The sequence below is a fragment of the Falco biarmicus genome, chromosome 17 (assembly GCF_023638135.1).
Source record: "Falco biarmicus isolate bFalBia1 chromosome 17, bFalBia1.pri, whole genome shotgun sequence".
Lineage (NCBI taxonomy): Eukaryota > Metazoa > Chordata > Aves > Falconiformes > Falconidae > Falco > Falco biarmicus.
In genome coordinates, this window is record NC_079304.1 from 4,797,010 (window position 1) to 4,819,254 (window position 22,245).

Below are 22,245 nucleotides of genomic sequence, written 5' to 3' on the forward strand. Positions count from 1 at the left end.
CACAGACCATGGCTGCCCAGCGCGGGCTCAGCCCCGACCCAGCACCAGCCCCGGCAGCCGGCAGCACCGCACGGGCACCGTGCCCCAGCGCCGGCAGGGAGCTCCCTGCCAGATCTCTCTCCACAACAGGAACCACAACACGCCACGGCAAGAGCCACGACACAGCACGGCAGAGCCACGCGTGCTCTCTCCCACTACACGACCAAATGCTGCCGGCGGATCCGGCACCGACCCTGCCTGGACGCGCTGCTGCGGCGCACGGGGAGCCACACCATCTCCACCAAGCATCCCGGCGCACCCTGCCCTGGCCGAGGCCAGCGGAGCCGCGCTCTTCTTGGACACCGCGGTGCCCACAAGCCCCCATGCACCCCTGGGAGCACGGCACGGGCCGGGCGAGCCCCACAGCAGCCGGCCGCGCAGGGGCTGGCCGTGGCCTGGGGAAGCAGCACAAGGCAAAGAGCCGGAGAGAGCCGAGGCGGTTAGTGCCGGGAGAGCCAGAGGCAGCCAGGAGCCCCATGTGGCTCTCACCTCGCCCTCAGCCTTGCTGTTCTCCCTGATGACTTTGATCCAGGCCAGCATGTCTTCCCGATCCTCTGCCTGAAAGAGATATTCACAGAAGTCAGCGGTCGTCAGGCGGAAGACGTGCTTCCTCTTGGTCTCGCTGTAGGAGATGTCCACCAGGCACGCTTGGATGCTGATCGGCGGCTCCTCCTCACCTGGGGCCGGGGCGCAGGTCACCGCCTCCCGCCTGTCCTTGCACAGGTACAGCGAGTGAGTGCGCAGCACGGCGAAGACGCGCTTCCACTGCCGGATGCCTCCACCGACCTTCTGCGGGGAGAAGGGATGGCGCACGGACCTCAGGGATGCTCGCGGCGGGGAGTCTCCCCTGCATCGCCGGCTGGGCGCGGGGAGGGGGGGCACCCGCCTACCTTCCCCTTTTTGGTGAGGATCTGCTTGCAGTGGAGCCAGCCCTCCTTCCTCACGGCGCTGAACGGGACGTCCGAGAGGTCGGAGGTTGAGTGTCTTTTGGAGCGGGCGTCTTCAGACGTGCCAAGGCTGTCCAGAGACTGCGGGAGGACCGGCGGGCACTGTTGGGGTGATGCCATCGGCACCCCCTGCTCCACCAGGCAGAGCAGCCCTGGGCTACCCTCCTATAGAGATGCTCAGGCAGGGGGCACCCCCGGGACCCCCAACCCTCACCCCCACACAGCACTCACCCCATCGGTGAAGAAGCTCCTCAGCATGCGGAGGCTGGGGACCCGGCTGGGCATCCTCCTGGGGGGAGAGCAGCCCCCGTGAGTGGGATGCTGGGGAGGCGATGGGAGCCAGACGGCGGCAGCACTGGGAAGGGGGGGGGTCCAGCCCTACCTTAGGATCTTCCCCTCATCCCGAAATGCATTCAGACCATCGTCGCAGGACTTGGAGCGCTCGGTGGTGATGGCCAGGAGGTAGGACGAGCGACGGCCGGCCTTGATGCTGCCTGCGAGGGGGCGAAGGGCGAAGCACATGCTGCTCAGCCCACTGGGCTTGAGGCACAGCTCCAGGGTGGGGGGCTGCTCCTCCCCATCCTTCTGCCCACTGTGGCCCCCAGGACCATTCTCCCCCCTCCCCAGCACTTACTGCAGTCCTGGGAGTAGTGCCGGTTCAGGGCAAAGGCAAAGGTGGGCGAGGAGGGGCTGGTGGCGACGGCAGGTGCGGAGTTCATGGCACTGGAGACCACCGAGGAGGCGGGGACGTGCTTGGCCTTCAGGTCAATGCTGGGGCTGGTGGGTTCATCTGCGAGATGGGTGGGCAGTTACAGGAGGGGTTGGGGCAGGACGGGGCTGGGGATGTCCCTGCTGGAACCCCCCCAGCACTTCTGGCAGCTGGTGGGTTTGTTGGTGGGGGGACATGCTCGCACCCCCAGCAAAGCCAGGGGCCACCAGTGCACCCGGAGCCTCGTGCAGAGCAACCCTGTGGCTCCCCCATCCCCACCCCGTCCCCTCCCTCCCCATCTGGCCCCAGGGTCCCTTCCTGGGAGCAGGCATGGGGCAGCCTGCGGTGCGGGAGGGGACAGAGCTGGCAGCTCCCCCCAGACCCATCTGGGTCCCCAGGGGCAGACGTGGCTGGGCGGGGAGGTCCCAAGTGAGACAGGGGAGGGTCATCCCAGACACATCCCTCTCAGGGCTCCAGTTCGCACCCAGCTGTGCCCAGTAAGAGGTACCAGGGGCTGGGCAGGGGGTGCAGGTCAGCAGAAGGATGAGGCTACTCGAGCCCGAACCCTGGCACCCCATCGTCAGCGCCTGTGGCCCTGCTCGGGGACAGCGTGCCCAGAAGGATGTGGGACACTGTGGGGTGCTGGGCACGGCAGGGTGCTGGGCACTGCGGGTGCTGCTGGCGCACATCCACGGATGGATGCTCTGGGATTGTGCAATTCACCCTGTCCCCCACATGTGCCCACCCTGGCACGGGACTTGCTAACGCCCTGTCCCGGGGGCAGCCACCCCCCACCGACTCACCGATGAAGGGGATCGATGCCAGCGAGTCTTCAGGGGCTGCCAAGGGAGCCACACGCCGGCCTGGCCGCTCGCCTGCCGGCCTGTCCCCTTTGCTGCTGGCCGATGGGGGGTCGCAAATGTCCGTCTCCTTCACCCCCTCGGGGAAGACAAAGTTCATCTGCCGCAGCGGGGGTGGCATCTTGCGGCCCGTGGGTGGCTTCTGCCGCAAAACCACCTCTTCCCTCCGCTCCTCTGGCTGCTCGGGCACCCGGCTGCTCTCTGGCCGCTGCTCCCTGGGCACGGTGGGGACCGGCGGGGGGCCGGTGGGTGGTGGGACGGCAGGGACCACGCTCTCTGGCAGTGGGGCTGCCGACCGCTGCGAGATGCTGAAGGTGGGCAGCCCACCGAAGGCTGGGTCACGGAAGGAGAGGGCGTGCAGCAGCCCGGTGCGGCGCTGGAAGGATGGGCTGTAGCTCCGGTAGCCGATGTAGCCCGAATCATCTGCGCTCTGCAGGTTGGGCTGCGACGGGTGCTTCTGCACCGGTGCTGGCTCCCGGGAGGAGGAGGAGGAGGAGGAGGAAGGCGCAAAGGAGGCATGCGGGATGGGTTGCCCGACGGCAGCGACGGTGGCCCGGCAGACCCTCTCAGGTGGCCATGCGGAGCGGTCGAGGTGGGGCGAGAGCAAGGCGCTGGGCTCCAGCGCCTCCATGGAGCGCCCGTAGCGCCCCAGGTAGTGATCGGAGCGGGCGCGGGGCGCCCAGCCCTCGCGGGAGGGCTGCAGCAGGGTGTCATGCGATGCGCTGTGGGGCCAGCCCCGGGGGGCCGCCGCCGAGACCCCCAGCCGGTCCTGGGACACGCTGCGGTAGCGGGGCGGCATGGCGTGCCGCCGCTCCTCCGAGGCGCTCCGCCGCGGCTCCTGGCTGCAAAACCAGCGGGACAGAGCCTGCTGGCACTCCTGCCGGCCCGGCACCCGCTGGCTGCCCGGCACCTCCCGGGGGGAGCGCCCAGCCCCCACCAGCCCCCCAACGCCCTCCTTGAAGCCACAGTGAGTCCGGTGCTCCGGGAGGTGCCTGGGGACTCCGTAGCAGGAGGCGGCGGCGGGGGGCATCCCATAGCGGTCAGGCAGAGACGATGCGACGTTGCTGGGGCAGCTGGTGCAGGAGAAGGAGCCGGGGTGCCCGTGGGGTGCGGTGGGGTGCGGTGGGGGAACCCCAGGCTGCGGCTCGTCAGGGCGGTGCGCAGGGCTGCCGCCCACCTCGCTCCGGGTGCTGGCAAGCGTGGCGGTGCCAAGCGGGGACGAGGGGCCCGCAGCAGCGGGGCGGTGGGCACGAGTGTCCGGCGGCTGGCCCGGAGGGGGCTCTGCACCCCGCGCCTGGAAGGGGTACGTCTTCCGCGGGTAGCAGATAGGAGGGGGCTCAGGGATGCTCTGCGCCCCACCGGAGTACGGCTCATTGCCCTTCAGGTAGGCATCCTGCGAATATGCCTGTGGGGGGACGGGGACGGGGGGGGGGTCAGCATGGGGGGGCCAGAGCTGCAACCCCCCGTTGCCACCGCAGAGACGCTTCCTGCTCCTCCCAACCCACGAGCAAACCTCCCTGCCAGGGCGAGCTGGGCAGGGCTGGCTGCAGCCCCCCCGGGTCCCACTTTCCTCTGCCCCCCCCCCTCCCCAGCATTGAGCAACTGAGCACCAGCACCAGCCCCTCTGCTCTCCCCAGTGCCCTGCAGCGCCCGGCCGCCCTCCCCTCCTTCCTGAAATGCCCCGGCACAGCTGGCCGCACAGCTGGCCGCACCGCTCTCCCTTCTCACTTTTCACAGGCACCTCCGACTCCACCCCCGGGGGATCCTCAGAGCCCGGGGCAGGTACAGACATGAGACACCCCACCCTTGCCAGGGCTGTAAGACCCCCCAGCCCCATGGCAGCGGGTCACCCAGGCTGGGGCCAAGCAGCGGTGCCAGCTTATAGCCAAGCCGGGGGTAGGTGCCGGTAGCTCCAGCAGCGGCACCACCGGGAGAGCCCTGGAAGGCAGCTGGGACCGGGGAAGCACCAGGCAAAGCCCCACGGACACCCCTCGGCTTGGGCCACCCTGCCGGGGCCATCGCTGCCCCCAGACCCCAGTCCACCAACGGCAGAGCCACCTGGGGTGCTCCAAGGACAAGCCAGACCCTGAGAGCCAGAGCAACTGGCCCTCCAGCTACGCCCAAGGATGCCCCCCCCAAAAAAACAACCAGGGGCCACGTTCCCCATCCTTCCTGACCTGGACCCCCTGGTACCTCCATTTATGCTCCTCCAGGGATGCTGGTGGGGGTCCCCAGCAAGATAAGGGCACTTGGCCACCCCTACCCAAGGCACAGGAGGAGCAGGGGCAGGAACAGACTGGCCCCTCAGGTCTGGCAGGGCAGGAATGCTGGCACAGCCCGGGGGAGCCTTGGTGGGGAACCCAAGTCCTGGAATCAGCCTGGTCCCTCGCACCCGCCTGGCAAACTCACCAGCTGGAGGATGTCCTCGTCCTTGGGCATGATGGAGAGCTCCAGCACATCGTCGCTGTGGGCAGAGGGAACAGAAGGGTCAGGCTGGCCACGGTCGGTCCCCACCTGCCCCCAGCGAGGCCAATGTCACCCTCTGCCAGATCCCCCCCGAGAAGATGAATGTCCCCAACCCCACATGATGGTCCCAGCACACTGCTGCCTGTCCCTGGTCTCCTGCAGCACCGCTGCCTGCGAGTGCCCGAGTGGCTCGCAGCTCCTGCCAACCCCAGTGACACCCAGGGGGACAGCACCCGCTGCGACGTGTCCCCTCCACGTCACCTCCCCAGCTCTACTGTCCCTGTGCTCCTTCCAGCCCCAGGAAGGGAACTCACCTGTTCTGGATCAGCGCAATGACCTGCGAGTAGGTTTTCCCGATGATGCTCTCCCCGTTCACCTTGACCAGGCGGTCTCCTGCAGAGCAGGGGGAGAAGACAAGTGTCACCGCATGCGAGGGGGGAGGTGGTGGCACTTGGCTGTCCCCACGGTCGCTCACAGCTGGGTTTGAGCTTGGCCAGGGCTTTTGCCAGGGGCAGAGCCAGGTCCTGTGTGTCGCAAAGCCAACCCGACCCACGGGGACCCCAATGCTGCTCTGAGCATCCCAGGCCAGGGACAGGAGAGCAGAGCCCTCACAGAGCCAGGGAGCAGAGGGAAGGGGGAGAAAAAAGAAGGAATGCAAGAAAAAGAGCAAAATAAGCAAAAAAGTCCCCGGCAGAGCATCACGTGCGTCCCATGAGCGGTCTGGAGCCATCTCCAGCTCCGAGACCCCGCCAGCCCAGCTGCCCCAGTGCCCCCACTCACCAGTGCGCAGCCCAGCCTGGTGTGCCGGCCCGTCCTCCCGCACGTTCTTCACAAAGATGGTGTCCATGGGCTCCAGGCGGCTCCGGGGGGGACCTGCTCCCCAGGGACAGGGTGTCAGGGAGCCACTGGCACAGCCGGACCCGTCCCACAGCAAGAAGCATGCCTGGCCCCTTGCGGTGACCCCCTCGTGGGGACCCTCTCGCCACCCCAAGCCCAGGCGCGGCAGCCCAGCCTGCACCTGCAGAGCACACATCCTGCCCGGGGCACAGCCCTGCTCTCAGGGCAGCCCCCCGGCCCCCAGCTCCCCCAGCCGTGGCCACGCTCTTTGCAAGAGCAAAAGCCATCGGGTGCTGCAAGAAACCAGAGGGCAAGGGGGGCCGGGGGGGTGGCAGAGGGATGGTGCCAGCACGGGATGCTGAATGCCCCCCAGGACCACCCGGAGTGAGGGCAGTGTCCCCCCAGCCCCGCTGGGCTCTGGGTGGCAGGTCTGGCCACCGCTGCCTGGGGAGCACAGCCCCGGCGCCGTGTCACCCTGCCAGCGTGCCGATCCGTTCTGACACCTTCACATTCACTCATGTCACCAGCCTCCGGGAGGACAGCAGGGCCATGTCCCTGTCCCCAAAGACCCCGTGCTCAGCCGAGCCACCCGCCGCGGGGGGCCAGTGCTGGCCATGCCACAGCCCCTCCAGCGATGGGACAGACTCCCCCCTTGGGTGTGAGGTCCAGCAAACCTGCCAAGGGCTTTGGGGACAACAAGCCCACCTGCCGTGCCAAGTGCCACCGCGCTGCCACCGAAGCACCACGCCAGCCGATATCAGGGCTGCGGTGCCAGCCAGCGGAGACGGCAGGCTGTGTCCCCCAGCCACAACACCCACAGTGACCTGTGACAGCCGCGAGTCCCCCAGACTCCTGTGCCCACCGATCCCAGGGGGGTCCCCATGGGTCCCCACGGCGGCACAGCACCAGTGCTCACCTGCTCGGTTCCCGTTCTCCTCCTCCTGCCAAAAGAAGAGAAAAACATTTATTTGGGCAGCCGTGGCAGGGGACCGGGAGCGGACCGGAGGGGTGCCAGCCCCATGAAGCCCCTTGTGGGACCTGCGTGTCCCTCTGTCCTCCGCCGCCCCCGGCTAAAATTACCTCCTGACACCGGATCTGGCTGTGCCACCCTTGCAGCCTGGTGGGCAGGGAGAGACACCCACCGCAGCCCCCCCGGTCCCCAGCTGCTGGGGAAAGCGGCTGCTTTTGGGGCAGGGGAGCGGGAAGGTGCCCAGCCGCCCCTGTGGTGGCATCTCACCCTTCTCCTGGGTCACCAAGCCTGGCCAGGGAGAGCCTGAGCCTCCACAGGGGGGTCCCAGGGGAGGGACGGAGGGGTCTGCTGGCACCCAGGCAGCACCCAGGCAGCGGGTCCCAGTGGCAGGGACCCCTGGGAAGGGGACAGCTTTGCGCAGGCGTCCTCGAAGGGGCACCAGCCGCCAGCGGGGCTATATTTAGCCCTGCAATTATTCGGCAGCGGGGAGCGTGTCCCTGGGAGCGGGGGCACCTCTGCAGCCTCCTGCTGCACGGGGCAGGCTGGCAGGGCTGTGGTGCGCATTGCAGGGGGGGTGGCGGAGGGGTCCCAGCACCCCCTTCCCAGCCCTGGGCAGGGGACAGCCCTGGGAGCCACACGGATCTGTCTCTTGGGGTGGGAACTGCAGGGACCCCCCTGCAGAGCCCAGGGGGGTGCCCAAGCCAAGGCAGGGCACAGGGTGCTGGCACCCACGTGGGGCTGCACCCACACTGCCGAGCCCCCAGCGCCGCCACCCCGGGTGGCTCTGCCCCCTGCCCGTGTCCCAGGCAGGGACCCAGGCACCGGGAAGGGGATTCCTCACTTGGCGAGTGCCAGATGCTGCCGTCTCCGTGCTCGGCTCCAGCCGGTGCAGGGCAGCGGGGACACAGCCCTGACGTCCCCAGGGCAAGCAGGTCCCCCTAGGGTTCTGGGAAGGGACCAGTCTCCATCCTGGTGTGACAGGGGGACATTCCCAGTGAGGAGGATGAGGGGGCTGGTGGCATCTCTCTACAGCGCCCATCGCACGGTGGGAAGGAAAAGCCACATCCCGTGGCGTCGGCACACGGCCAGCACCGTTGCCTGTGCACCGAGTGGCTGCCACGGTGCCACGGCAGGAGCGTGGGGCCACCGAGGGCCCCTAAAGGCACAGAGTCACCCCGTCCCTGCCCCTCCCCGCCCTGTGGCACCTCGGAGCCCTTCCCGGCCCTCGGGCCAACCCAGCGGCCGCGCTCCCAGGGCTGAGGCCAAGGCTGGGTGCGGCGGTGCCAAAGCCCGGCACGGTGAAAGCAGCTCTGCCGTCACCTTCCCTTGCTGAGTCAACCCCACCGAAACTCAGCCCCCGGACCTGGCTGCCCGCCGGCACCCGCGGGTGCTGAGCCAGCCGCACCGCACCCTGCCCCGCCGGCCCGGGAGTGCCAGCTTCGCTCCGGTGAGTGCCGGGAGCTATTCCCAGCCTCTTTCCATCAGCATCTCCACCTCCCGGCGCTGATCTGGCTCCTTCCCACGCAGCCCCATGTGTTCCCGCCCTGGCGGGGCTCAGCCCTGGTGCCCAGCATCGCAGGGCAGGATTGGTCCCTTGTTCTTGGAGGATGAGGCTCAGCCCTGCTGCCCAGCATCATGGGTCAGGATCGGTCCCTTGTTCTTGGAGGATGAGCTTCAGCCCTGGTGCCCAGCATCACGGGGCAGGATCAGTCCCTTGTTCTTGGAGGATGAGGCTCAGCCCTGGTGCCCAGCATTGCAGGGCAGGATCGGTTCCTTGTTCTTGGAGGATGAGGCTCAGCCCTGGTGCCCAGCATCGCAGGGCAGGATCGGTCCCTTGTTCTTAGAGGATGAGGCTCAACCCTGGTGCCCAGCATCGCAGGGCAGGATCGGTCCCTTGTTCTTGGAGGATGCCATAGGAAGACAGTGGAGACATGGAAGCGAGTGGGTTCGGAGCAGCTTCGGACCATCCCCAGATGAAAGCTCCTTTGCAGAGTTAAGTCAGACGGGTCAGGTCCGTGCTCCCGGTGTGGGCAGGGAAGTGCAGGCAGGAAGGATCTGGGGAAGCAGAATCAGGAGCCTGGGAAAAGTGCCGTGACACTGAGCGGGGACTCCAGCAAGTTGCTTCTCTCCACCCTGTGACTCACTTCCCACTGCAGTTCCCAGCCTGCTGGGGAGGAGGCAGCCAACGCTGGAGCCGTGGGGCACCAGGAGCCGCGGGGCAGCCAACGCTGGAGCCGTGGGGCACCAGGAGCTGCGGGGCAGCCAACGCCAGCCCGTGGGGCAGCTGGGGCCATGGGCAGCTGTGAAGCTCCAGGGGTGATGGGAGCACCCAGGTCTGCCCACTGCGGAGCCGGGAATGGGCTGCGATGGACCACGCGCCTCACAGACACTTCTCCCTTCATCTGCACAAAGCTGCCGCTGCAGAAAACGGGGTGAGAGGGGGATTTCAAAGCCTGGGGGCTTGGAGCTGGCACAGCAGGAGCTGGCTCGTCACCTTGGGTGCAGGGGGCACGGTCCGTGCTGGAATCTGCTGGGTTTTGCATCCTGGAGGGGAAAGGTGCTACCTGGACCGGAGCTTCCGGACGGCTCAGTGGGTGCTGGAGGCGATGGCCAACACGGGGTTGTTTCCCCCCAAAAGGCAGCACCTGGGCAGGGTCCAGGCTGCTGCTGAGCCAAGATGTGATCGCAGCCACCGCATCCCGGGGCAGATCCAGCCCAAAGCCTCCCGCCACCAGCCAGGACACTGGGAGCCAAAAATGTGCTGCGCTAGAGGCGGTGAGCACCGGCGGGGCTGGGCATGTGCCCCTCGCTGGGTGAGGATCTGCCGGGAGGGGATGAGCTGATGCTGGTCAGAGAAGGAGGAGGACGGTTGCGATGAAGGGCTCAAACAGCACCCTCTGAAAGACCCTCTCCCAGGCTCAGCTTCCCGGTGGCTCTGCGCGGTTCGCTTCAGCTCGAGCAACATCCCACTGTGCCAAGCCTCTCCCAGGTCTCGGGGTTATGCAGTGCCTTTTCCTTTTCCTGCCATTCCCGGGGATGCTGGAGCTCTCGTTCGGCGCTGAGGGATTCTCCCCGTTGCCACAGACAGCCGTGTCCCCACCAAAAGGCTCTGGGACATCTCCAAAGGCGCTGCTGGCTCGCTGCTGGCTCAGGGCACATCTCCCAGCAGCTCTGTGGGGTCCTCCATCGCTGGGCCACCCATGGGTGGGGGCAGACCCAAGTACCCAACAAAACAGGTGATGGATGGTCCGCTCCCTGGATCCCCCCTGCCCAACCCCACCATCCTGCATCCAACCACAGCACCTCGGTGTCCCACTGCAGCAGCCCCGGGGGTCCCCATGCCCCCCCCCCCCCGGGTCCCAGCTGTACCTTGGCGGTGGAGTGCACGGCTGACTCCGGGGGGTAGACGATAAAGTGGCGGAGGGTGAAACCAAACCCCCCCTGCAAGCTCTTCCGCAGCACCACCGTCTTCGGGCCCACCCAGGGGAAGGGTCCCTCTGGGGGCACGTTGGCATTCGGGGACGCCCCATCTCTCCGGCCTGGTGTCGGCTGTGGGGGATGAGGAGGATGTCAGTTCTGGGGGGGCAGGGGGTGCAGGCAGGCAGCCCCCCCCTGCCTGCCCATCTGAAGCCCCATGCTGGGGGCTCAGATCTGCCCAAAAACCTACTCCACTCCTAGGAATCCCCCTCTGGACCCTACGGCAACAAATTCCAGTCCCCCTAGACCACCCCACCAGCATCCCCCAAGACTCCTCGCATGGGACCTTGTGGGAGAAGATGCAGGGAAAGGAAATTTAAAAAAAAGGGGGGGGGGGGGTGAGGGGTGGGAATGAGCTGTGCCTGGAGGTCTGGATGGGACCCAGGAGGCAGTGTGGCAGGAGGAGATGGGGGGGACCGGGGAGTCAGGGACAAAAGGTCCCCTTCCGATGACGCTGCGGTAATAACCTCGGGCAAGCCGGAAAGAGCCGCCCGGGAGGTGGCTGGATGAGTGATGCTTCCCAAGACAGGGCAGGGACCTGGCACCACACTGGGCTCTGGCAAGGGACACTGCCCGGAGCGGCCGATGGGACCAAGAGGGACACAGCTCCATCCCGCAGCCCCCAGTGCTGGTGTAGGGAGGGGAAACGGGGCCGTGGCAGAGCCCGAGCGGCCGCTGGCATCTCGCCTGGCACAGGGAGCGTGGGGAAGCAGCAGGAATCCTGACACCTTGGCTGAGTTCGGAAGCGTTTAGCGAGGGATGTCGCTGCTCGGCTGTGGCTGCACATCTGGCTGCACATCTGCCAGCCCTGCTGAGGCAGGAGCAGCCCTGTGGCCCAAGCCCCATGCCCCAGCAGCACCGAGCTCTGCCAAAAACAAAAAAATGGCAACCTGGGAGCTGGTAGAGACAGGCAGGGCAGTGGCAGCGGGCAGGAGGGGATCTGCTGGGATCCTGCCCCAGCAGCTGGAGTCAGCCCATCCTGGGGCGAGGGTGTTAAAAATTCAGGCACTGTCTGGATGGAAGCGATGGATGGGGAGCGGGGAGGGCAGAGGGACGCACAAAGGGATGAGGCACAAAAAGCCTTTGTCTGCGCCTGTGCTGAGTGGGCCTTTTCGCTGCCGGTGGGGAAATCTGATGGCAGCTCAGGGGGGCCAGGCTGCACCCCCTGCGCCGGCACGTCCCGCATGGTGCCCGGCTGCAGGTGGGGCTGGGGGTCCCATCCGCCTGGGAACAGGGTCCCCGCGGTGAGGGCATGGCTCTGGCACTGCAGCCCAGGAGGCATCACGTTGGCACAGCACCTGCAGACCCACTCCATCACCGCACAGCACCTGCAGACCCACTCCATCACCGCACAGCACCTGCAGACCCACTCCACGACCACCAGAGCAAACCAGAGTGGGGATACAAGGACTTTGGGCGCTCACAGACACTATAGATAACCCCCCAAAAAACCCAGAGCTGCAATGCTCCCAACACCGGCCCAGGGGAACCAGAAAACCCCACTACCAGCACCATACGGGGGGGCAAAGCTCCCCACAAAGCCCTCCCTGCACCATGCACGCCCCAGAACCAGATGGCAACGGGCACCCCACGCTCCCACGGGGACCCCCATCCCTTCGCCCTGGGGCCATGAGCATCCCGACGCCGGCGCCTGTCCCCATCTGCGCCCTCCATTGTGTCTGGATTATTTTTAAGCTGACAGCTGAATGTGCCCTGCTGATTTTAACCGGCACAGACAAGCCTCGGAGAGGGGTAAGATCGGTGGAAACACCACCAGCAGCACCGACACGCAGGGATGGGGACGTGTCCCTGTGTCACAGGCTCCGGCACGCCTGTGACACAGGGACACGTCCCCAGGTGTGCTGTGACCATTGCAAGTGGTCCCCAAGCCTGAATCCAGCCTTCCATCCCAGCAAAAGGAGATTCCAAACAGCCCCCCTCAGGCTGCATCCCATCTCCATCCCAAGGTCCCGTAACGCACGGCGGAGGAGGGATCGCTTGGGAACGCTCCCATCCTGCAGGGACCCAGCACCCTGACCCCGCTGCCAAGGACATGCGTTCGCCTTGCCCTGGTTAAGTGTCCTTTGGGATTTTTACAGCCTCAACGTGGTGTCCCTCCCCCTCCGGATCCTGGCACACACACCCCCCCCCCTTGTCCCGCTACAGAGACCCTGCAAAGGGCTGGGCAGAGCAAACCATCCCAGACCACCGTGCCTCAGTTTCCCTCTTCACCCAACCCTGGCTCGGAGTGTTTTGGGCTGCAAAGTCCCCAGCTGCGGGCTCGGACATCCCCCACGCTGGCTGATGGCCCCACAGATGCTCCAGCTCCTGACAGCAGGGTCAGCACCCGATTTGTCACCTCAGCCATTTGTCCCCAGCGCCTGTCCCTGCTCCCCACAGGGGGCCAGTTACCTCCCAGCTTTTTGGCTTTATTTTAACCTCAGCCTGGCCGTTCCTGTGCTCCCACCAGCCCGGCTCCCCCAAGCCCCCATCCCACCAGGGCTGCGGGCAAAGAGGATGGGGGGAGCCCCTTGCTCCCTGCAAGGTGTCACCGGGTCCCTGTACCCCACTGTCACCGAGCCACCTCACTACCCCTTGGCGACATGATGGGACGGGTAGCTCCCACTAGTGTCCCCCTCCCTGGGGGGAGGATCTGTCCCCCCTCCCGGACACGGTGAGCAAAACACCCCGGCACAACCCTGTCCTTGCTGGCAGCTGCCAGCCCTGCCTTTGCAACCACCAGCAGGAGCCCGGACCCCCACCCCCAGACCACGACCCCAGCACAGGAGGGGACAAGGACGCACCCCAGGAGCTGTGACAGCCCCAGACCACAGCCCCCCTGCACCGGGGGAATCCCCATCCCTCACCCTCCCCTGCAAAGCCCCCCCCCCCCCCCCAAACAAGGCACAACACCCGGTGGCCCCTGCATGCGGTTCTCACCCGGCAGCACTTGTCGGTGCGGGGGGGCACACGGCCGGGCCGGGGGGCTGGGGGCTCCGGGGCAGCAGCGTGGCGGCGCAGGCTGCTCAGCCAGATGCAGCGGGGCTCGGGCGAGCTGCAGTCCACCCCCACGGCACGCTCGAAGCGCCAGCCCTTGCCGGCTCGCTCCACGCTCCACAACCCCTTGCTCACCACCGCCACGGGGCTGGGGGCTGCGGGGGGCCGGGGGGGGACCTCGCAGCACCCGCCGAGCCCCCCGCTCCCCTCTGCTCACGCTCTCCTCCACCATGCGGCCGGCAATCCAGGCTTCGGCAGGTGGGGGCTCAGCCGGCGGCCATGGGCTCAGGGCCTCCTTCAGCCCCCCAGCTGGGCAGCGTGGCGGTGGGGGGCGGCGGCGGGGGGCGGCATGGCTGGGGTGCCGTGCGGTGCTCCCGGCCCGGCGACGCCGCTGGCTCGCACCCCGCTGCCAACACAGCCCCCCACCCAGCCGCCCGTGCGGGGCAGGGATGGGCGCAGGGTGGGATGGAGGGATGGAGGGATGGACGCAGGGGGGGGATGGACGAGGGCGGGCTGCCACACGCCCCGGCGGGCTGGGGCTCAGCTGCTGGCAGGGATCAGTGTGCCCAGCCCACCGGCCCCCCCGCGCCGAGCCAGCCCCCCCGCCCGCAGTGTCACTTTGCCCAGACTTCCCCTTTTTTCTTTCTGTCTTTCTTTCTTTCTTTCTTTCTTTCTTTTTTTTTTTTTAATCCACCCCCTTCTTCCTCCATCACCCCGGGCAGCATCCCACCCTCCCCGCTTCCTCCTCTCCCTCCTCCCGGCCCCTTCCTTCCTTCCTCCACTCACTCTCCACAGGGCACCGGGCGATGCCGGGGACAGGGAGGGGGACAGCCTGCGGGAGTGGCAAGTGTCCCCCCTGCTCGGCCAGGGAGCCACCGCCAGGCTCGGCAAGGGGGGAGCCAGTGGGGGCTCCGAGACACCCCTGGTCCCCTCTCCGTCCCTAGCACCCAGCAGAGTCCCTGCAGCAGAGACACGTATCCAGCCCCAGGCTCTGCTGATGCAACCCCCCAGGGACCAACACAGCCCCCCAGGGACCAACACAGCCCCCTGGGGACTGACACAGCCCCTCCGGGACCAACACAGCCCCCCGACCCCCCTGCTCAGTGCCTGTGACAAAGGGCAACGGCTCCAAGGACACTTCTCAACAGCAGCCAAACCAAAATCCCCCCCAGCCCCATCTCCCATTTCGGGGGATACCCAGGGCTGCAGGCACAGCAGGTCCCTGTAGTCCCCAAGACACAGAGCCACCACCCCCCACGGTTCAATCCTGCCTCCCCAGTGCTGAGCCCACAGGCTGGGATGGCAAACCGCCCTCGTCACTGGTGCCTGGGGACCCCCACTGCTCCAGGGGGAAAAATGCCCCTTCCCCAGCCCACCCTGCACCCCTTCCATGCCCCCCGAGCCGCTCTCCACCACCAAAACGTGAGAGGAATAAGGCAAAAAGCAGCATCTTGGTGAGCCCAGCACCCACAGCCACCCAACCCAGGCAGGGTCTGTGGGTGGGCAGCGTCCCCCTGCCCTGCCTCCCCCCAACACTGCCCATCCCTGTCCCCACACGAAGGGGTCCCACGCCACATTCCTGCCGTGCTGGAGGCCGAGGAGAGGCACGTGCGGCCGCGCCGGGGAAATGCCGGGCATTACTGGGATTGCAGCCCGAAGCCTTGGGGCCGGCCGCCCCGCTGGCCCACAGCCCCCTCCTCTCCTCTGCCCCCCTCCACCCCATCAGCAGGACCAGCCTGGCAGCACCGTGCCGTGCACCCACCTCCCGCAGCCACCAGCTGGGCTGGCAGCACCAGGGGACGGTCCCCGGGGTGCGATGCCACATGGGCCCCCTGCACGCTGCCGGTGCTCTGGTGTCCAGCACGTCCCCAGCGTCTACCCTGGCCAAGGTGCCATGGCTGTTTCCCAAAACAGCCCCAGCGCCTGCCCCAAGCCCCACTGCGGGGCTGGCTGGACTGGCTTGGTGGCAGCCGTGTCCCCAGGGACCCAGCTCACCCCACGACACCATCCCAGTGACACCACACCGGCAGCCAAGGGAGAAACTGGGACGGGGAAACGTGGGAGCCAAATCCCTGCCATCGCCTTCCCACCCCCCAGGGCCACCCCGACGTCACCGGCTGCATGTGCTGGGGGGTCTCCCACGGGAGCCACCCCGGGGGCAGCCCCACGCCCCCGTCCCCAGCCTGGGGACAGGCAGCCGGCAGAGCTGCTGGCATGTCCCAGCAGGCAGAGCTGCCCGGCCAGGACAGCGGGACGGGGCTGACACAGCTGTCGGTGCGAGCAGCACCCGGGGGGGGGCTTCGCTTTCCAGCTGAAAGGGGGCAAAGAGCAGCCTGTCGCAGTGGGCTGGGGGTCCCGGGGCAGCTGGAGCGATGCCAGCCGCCCTGGGCACGGCGGGTCTGATCCTGCCATCTCCGCTCACGCCTTTCCCAGGCAGTGCTGAGCAAGCAGTCAGGGGGGCTGGTTGGGGAAGGGGTCCCCAGCCCCCGGGAGGAGGGTTTTAAAGGGAGGACGGGCCCCAGGATTGTTCCTGCAGCCCAAAGCGGGAAAGGTCAGGCGGCGTTCGCGGGGGCAGATTCCACCCCGAGGAATGCGAGCGCGCCTGGACGCCTTCCAAAATACTTGTGTTTTGCACAGGAGTGTCCTAAATACGCAGCCAAACAGGAGCAAGGGGGAAGGCAGCGCGCTCCCGGCGTGCACCGCCGCTGCCAGCGTGCCGGGGCAGGCGTGGGGACATGTGCCCACACCAGCGGTGGGCTGCAGGGCCCTCTGCCGGCATCGCCTCCCTGCCCCCCGCCAAACCGCCGGGGAAACTGAGGCACGGAACAGCCACGCCAACCCCAGCCCCCCTGCACAACCCCCGCCCAACACCCCAGGCAGCGCTGCCTGCACTGGGGGTCTCTATTCAGCACCCCCCTGCCCCACGGCTGCTGCTCACAGCCTGGTGACACCCCCAGGATGGAGCCAGCGGTCCCAGCTGGGGGGTGACACCCCCGGGCCGTGCCCTGGCCCCACCAGCTGCGGCCGTGGGTCCCTGCCAGCGCGGCCAGCGCAACCCCTGGCACGCAGCGGGGTAACGTCACGCTGCGGGCAGGAACAGAGGACAGAGGGACAGGCAGCTGCCCGTCCTGCTGCCACCATGGCGTGCTGGGCTCGGCCCCACCGCCCTCCTCCGGCATCGCTTTCCATGTGGGAAGGAGGTTTCTCCAGCACGGAGCCAGCAGCGCTCAGGGCCAAGGGCTGAAGGGGGGGCAAACACTAATCCCTCCTGAACGGCGAGCTGAGATTAGGGTCAGAAAAATGAGGTTTTAATAGGATTTTTGGGGAGGGGAAAGCCATGTTGAGACAATAACCCGTTTCCAGCCCTTTACACAGCAAAGCTGTTGCTCGCTCCCACCTGCGGCAGGTCCTGGAAGGAAAGGGGGGGGACGGGGGTCCCACCCGCTCCCCTCGGTCCCAGCCAGCCCAGGCAGCATCTGGGAGGGCAGCACCCCCAAAGGGAGCAGGGACCTACGCGTTCTTAGGAGCAGGGGGTGCCTGCAGCCCCCCACACACACCAGGAACACGGGGATGCTCCAGCAGCGGGACCTGGCCTGGGGGACGTGGTGACAGAAGAAGGGGGGGCAGCCCCCAGGTGACCACGCCAGGAGCAGCCGGGCAGCCCGCCTGGCCGCGCCCCAGCCTGCGGGATTACGGCTCCGCAGGAGAAAGCATTTTAATTCTCTTTAACCCAACCCAGGGCTGAGGAGCTTTGCAGCTCAGCGGGGATTTGGGGACATGCTTGCTTGCTTGCACACAGCCAGCGCACGCTCCCCGGTCCCCTGGGACACCCCTGCCCCAGCACGGCACGGCTGCGTCCCCCAGGGAGCGGGAGGAGGCAAACTGGGAGCCACTGGGAGCGGATGCGCACCCCACGCAGGAGAGAACTGGGAGCCACTGGGAGCAGATGCGCACCCCACACAGGAGAGAACTGGGAGCCACTGGGAGCGGATGCGCACCCCACACAGGAGAGAACTGGGAGCCACTGGGAGCAGATGCGCACCCCACACAGGAGCAGCAGTGCTGGGAACAGGAGGCAGCAACACGGAACCACCACCACCCCCCAGCAGCCCCCATGCCACATCCCAGCCTGGGCAGGGACTTACTGGGATGGATGCACGGTCTGGTCCGTAGGCCAGGTGGGAATCCCGGGGACGGCTTTCGGCTGTCAGGACGGGGGATGCCAGCTGGGTTTGCTCTGAGCATCCACAAAGATGCTCAAGTCTCCTCTTTTCCCACTGGTCTCACAACTACTCGGCGGTGCGCAGCACCCAAGCACCCACTGCACCGCTGCACTCTGGAAAACCCCACGGACCCCCCAGGGACACCAGAGAGAGTCAGTGGGACCCACAGCTCGAGCAGAGGCGTGGGGTTCCCCGTCCTCACAGCCAGCGCTGGGGACGGCACAGGACAAGTCCCATGGGAGGTGCTGGGCTGGCAGCACCGAGCGGCTGGGTGGGCTCTGCCAGGGATGCTCCCAAATCCCACCCCATGCCAGAGCTACCTGCCCGGCTGGGGACCCCCACCTGAATCCCCATCATCCAAAGCAGCTGGGATGGAGGTGACACTGTCCAGGTGACACCGAGCCAAGTGCCAAAGAGAAGCGGAGGAGTGAGGAGGCCAGAGGAGCCGCAAACTGGCTCTCTGACATTCCTCCCGCTCCGGTTTGGGTGTTAACACGGGGAAGGAAATCGCCTTGTTCCTTCCCAACACAAACTTTTATCTTGACAGCGACTCCTTCACAGCCCGGTCGTCAGCCCATGCTGGGTCCCCGCTGGGCTTCGTGTGTCCCCCCCGGCTGGATGGTGACCAAAGCCAGCTCCCTTCTGGCAGCCTTCACACTGGGGACGCCAGCCCCGCATCTGCAGGGCCGTGTCTCAAAGCAGCACCTCCAGGGAGCTCCGGCTCACCCGGCCAAGGAGTCCCTGGTGCCACGTCGAGAGAAATTTGGGAATGTGGCCAGAGAGCCTCATCCCCTTTCCTGACCTCTCCTTGCGAGGCTGCCAGCCCTGGTGCCGCCGTGGCTCTCCGGCTGGTCCTCACCACTGCTGGCATCCCTGGCTGTGCTCCTGGGGCAGCATCGTCCCCGTTCACAGCCATGACAGCAGCCACGACGCCGGCTGATGCCACCGCATCGATGCAAGCACATACACGTGGAGCTGCCCACGCTGCCGGCTCATGTGCCACCTCCACTCACCGCCCCACATCATGATGCTGGGGCAGGATACGGCCCTCCCGAACGCCCAGCACCATGCTCTACCTGCGAAAGCCACCACAGCACCTCCAGCCCCAGAGCGGGGGCACCCACAGGGTGCAGACCCGCAGTGCCGGGGATGTTCACAGCTTCCCAGGGCAGCTCTGCCAGCCGGAGGCAGATTTGGCAACACCACATCCCCCATTAACGCAGCAGCTCCCTACGGCACCGACGGTGCCACTGTCCCTGCGGTGTCTTCCCTCAGGGCAGCCCCCAGCCACCCCCTCCGTGCCCCCAACCCCAGGTCCTCCGCACCCCCAGCCCACAGGGATCGTCCTTAACACGGGGCAAGTGGTGCTGAGGCAGGGTCAAGGGCTGGCGACATGCACTGGAGCTCAGTGGGGACATGGCCAGTAGTCCCCATGCTGGACACCGAGCCGGCCCAACACCGAGGAGGAGTTTTATCTCCCATCCCACGAGGATGGGGGATGGAGAGGGCTCACCGCCGGTGCTGCCTTCATCCCCAGCTCCTCCTCCTCATTCTCTGTCCCGTCCTAAAAACGGTGTTATCGGCAGCAAGCCCTAGAAAAGTAACAGGATTCTGTTTCCTGTTTTTCCCATGGAAAACCCTCAAATAGAAGCTGGCCTCATTATTGCAATTTTTTGGGTTTCTTTTTTTCAGCAGGGCTAACAATGAGCCATTTCCTCTGGCGGCTCCGAGAGGCACCTTGCGCTCTGCTCCCGCTTCTCTACGGCGGAAAATCCTACCCGGGGAGGTCAGGGGGAAGGCTGCCTGCTTCTTCCAGCCTCTGTCCCACTCAAGCCCGGGGGCCCGGGGTGGGGGGCCACAGCCGTGCACCCCTTGCACACATGGGGGGAACCCCTCGCCCCTTCCAGGGGTGCTGCCTGTGGCCTAGGGCCAGACGGAGCGCAGGGGTGGGGCGATGCTCGGATGAGGGGATGCACAGGAGAAGCACCGAATCCTGCATCCCTCGCTGGATGGGCGAAATAAAGAGCCGAGCAGGGTCCTGAACCTCCCTCCAGCCACAGCAAGGACAGGAGGCAGCTTTGGGGACACAGCTTTGGTGACAGCCATGCTCCTGCAGCACCTCCTGCCCCACTGCAGCCCCAGCACCGACACCCGATGACATTTTCCTGAGATTAGGAGCAGCCTAACATTTTTCCACAGCCCACATGCATCCATAAGCCAAAGACCCCAGCCCATCTCCTCTCCATCACCCCCCCCCCCCCACCAGGGACATCAGTGTCCCACCACTGGTGCCACACCAGTCACCGCCAGCCGCCGGCAGGGACCACGTTTCACCCCGAAAGCGCTGGCACCACAGCCCGGCCCCCCCGCCTCGCACGGCAGAAAAAGAGCCCACTATGTGCCACAATAGCGCGATTGTCCCCCAGAGCCACCGGGGCTCCATCCCACCCGCCCCGGGGCTGCCCCACGCGCTCGGCCCCATCAAGGGGACCCCACTGTTGCCATCGGGTTGGGCTGGTGGGTAGGGGGGGGCACGGCAACCACGGGGCACCCCCACGCCTGCACCCCGCGGGTCTGTGGGTTCTGCCCCGGGGGGTGCCACTGACGGCGGGTGTTTGATGGCAGAGCCAGTCCTGCCCCGGTGGATGGCAGGGCATGGGGGGGCCACAGAGCGCCGGCACCTGCCTGGCTGCCCATCGTAGGGGGATCCAGCACCGCCGGGCTGTGCCAGCGGCTGGGCTCTGGCATTATGGCAGGAACCTATTGCCTGTCCCAGCCAGACACAGCTCACGGCAGCCCCGGCTGCCTCCTGCTGCAAGGGGGGCTGGTCTTGAGCGAGCAAAGCACTTGCAGGCACAGGCCTGGGGACCCCACTGGGTCCCATCCTGGGCGTGAGAGCAGGATGGGTCCCCACGGTCACCACCGTTTGGCCACTTCGCGACGATTCTCACAACCCACCCCTTTTCCCTGGAAGAGGACCCAGCTCCAGCTTTGCTCTCCAGCCTCCCATTTTCCCAGCATGGCTGCGGAGTGGGACCGACCCCCCCATCCCAGCATCCTCCCACCTCAGAAAACTCAACTTGCTCCAGGGGCTGGGGACCCCCCGGGCTGCGTACGGTGGAGACCAAACCCACCGGGCACGTGGCCGGTTCCCACCGAGGGCGGCGCAGCACCACCTGCTGGACCACGCCGCCGCGGGTCTTTGCAACATACGCAGCCCGCGTCGGCGGAGGTGTGCTCGCTGTGGCACGGCCCCAGAAGGCAATTAGGGAAGATTTAATGAAATCCTGGGGATAAGCAGCCGCGGAAAAGGAGTCAGCCCACTTCAGGTGCTCTGAGCCAGTGCTGGAGATGTCTGGGCCACAGCCAGGAGGTCGGCGGCAGGTTTAAAGCAGCCACCCTGGTTTGCAACCTGGGGCGTCCCAAGCCGGGCCGGCTCCTGGAAAGCTGGACAGGTTTTGGAGCAGGCAGCACGGCACAGCACGGCACAGCTCGCGCAGCCGGCCCCCACCGCTCACGGCCCGGAGGCAGCCAGGTCGATATTTTCCAACTTGAGAGCTTAAAATAGGTCATCTATCTCCATTCCTTTTAAATCAGGTCTTGCTGCCTGCTGAAGACAAACTTGGTTTATTAATGGGACGGCACCGACTTGAAACCTAATCTTTTTTTTCCCCTTTAATGAGAATAAAAGGCCATCCCCAGGGCTCAGCAGCTTCCCAGCCACAACACCCCATCCCTCCGTGCTTTCTCCCCAACCAGTGGCTCTGCATGAACCGAGGAGAGGTCCCAGGCACCGGCTTCCGAGCGCTCCCGGGAGCTGGTCACAGCACCCACACGCCGCGAGCCAGCCCCCATGCTCTGACCCCAAACCAAGAGCTGTCACCACGTGTCCCCTCTGCCAGACTTGCAACGTCAAACCCCTGCCAGACCACAGTCCCCAAGCCTAAAAACGCCCAGCGGCGGTTCCTTGGCAGTCGATGCTGCAGATGACGGCGCCCGGGCAGCGCTGCCAGCCCTGGGGTGGGTTAGGACACCACACATCACCCAGCAGTCCCCCCCGCGGGGGCGAGGCACCGGTGCCAGAGGTGCTGGCTGGGTGCAGCGCATGATGCACGTCAAGGTTAAAACCACAGTGGTGGCAAGGTTAGGGCCCTCCGCGTGGCTGGCGACCCGTGGCTCCAAGAAGCCCAATGTGGCCAGCCAGACCCCAGCATGGCATCGCGCCGCGTGCCCCAACCCGGCGCCAGTGCCAGGTTTCGCGCTTTGTAAGGCAGGATTGCGGCAAGCAGCCCCGAGCACAGGCTTTTCCTGTCTTTCAAGTTCAGGGTTCAGAAAGAAAGAAAGAAAAAAAAAAAAAAAAGAAAAAAAAAAAGACATTAAGAAACTCAGTGTGCCGAGCAGTGCCAGTAAATAGGGACGGAGGCAGCAGCCACACCGGGACGAGGGCAGCAGCCGCCGGGCAAAGGCTTGGGGCTGGTGGGGGGCAGCCCCTGCCACGCAGCCCCGGGGGTGGCTGTCGGGCAGGATTTCTGCTTACGCAGCACAAAATCCTTGCTGGAGGATTGCAAAGCGCTTTCCTCACTGCCGTCCTTCCCAGATGCGCAGGGGGAGGCTGTGGCGGTTAAGTAACTCCCCCCCCAAGTCGCCCAGTGCCCCCAGTCACACAGGGAGCTGGGGCAAAGGTGGGCACTGAGCAAAGCCCCCACGCTCTGGCTGCTGC

At 66.5% G+C, this 22,245-nt stretch overlaps 1 protein-coding gene across 1 annotated transcript in view; it reads right to left on the minus strand.

Moving 5' to 3' along the window:
* The window catches only part of ARHGAP23 (Rho GTPase activating protein 23), a 31,749-nt gene that overhangs the window by 7,587 nt on the left and 1,917 nt on the right, over positions 1-22,245 (minus strand). Inside the window, 11 exon segments of the mRNA XM_056362741.1 lie at positions 30-828; positions 930-1,067; positions 1,218-1,275; positions 1,369-1,480; positions 1,621-1,776; positions 2,499-3,960; positions 4,965-5,019; positions 5,336-5,414; positions 5,802-5,894; positions 6,775-6,799; positions 10,198-10,377. Coding sequence (XP_056218716.1) covers positions 30-828; positions 930-1,067; positions 1,218-1,275; positions 1,369-1,480; positions 1,621-1,776; positions 2,499-3,960; positions 4,965-5,019; positions 5,336-5,414; positions 5,802-5,894; positions 6,775-6,799; positions 10,198-10,377 — 3,157 coding nt within the window.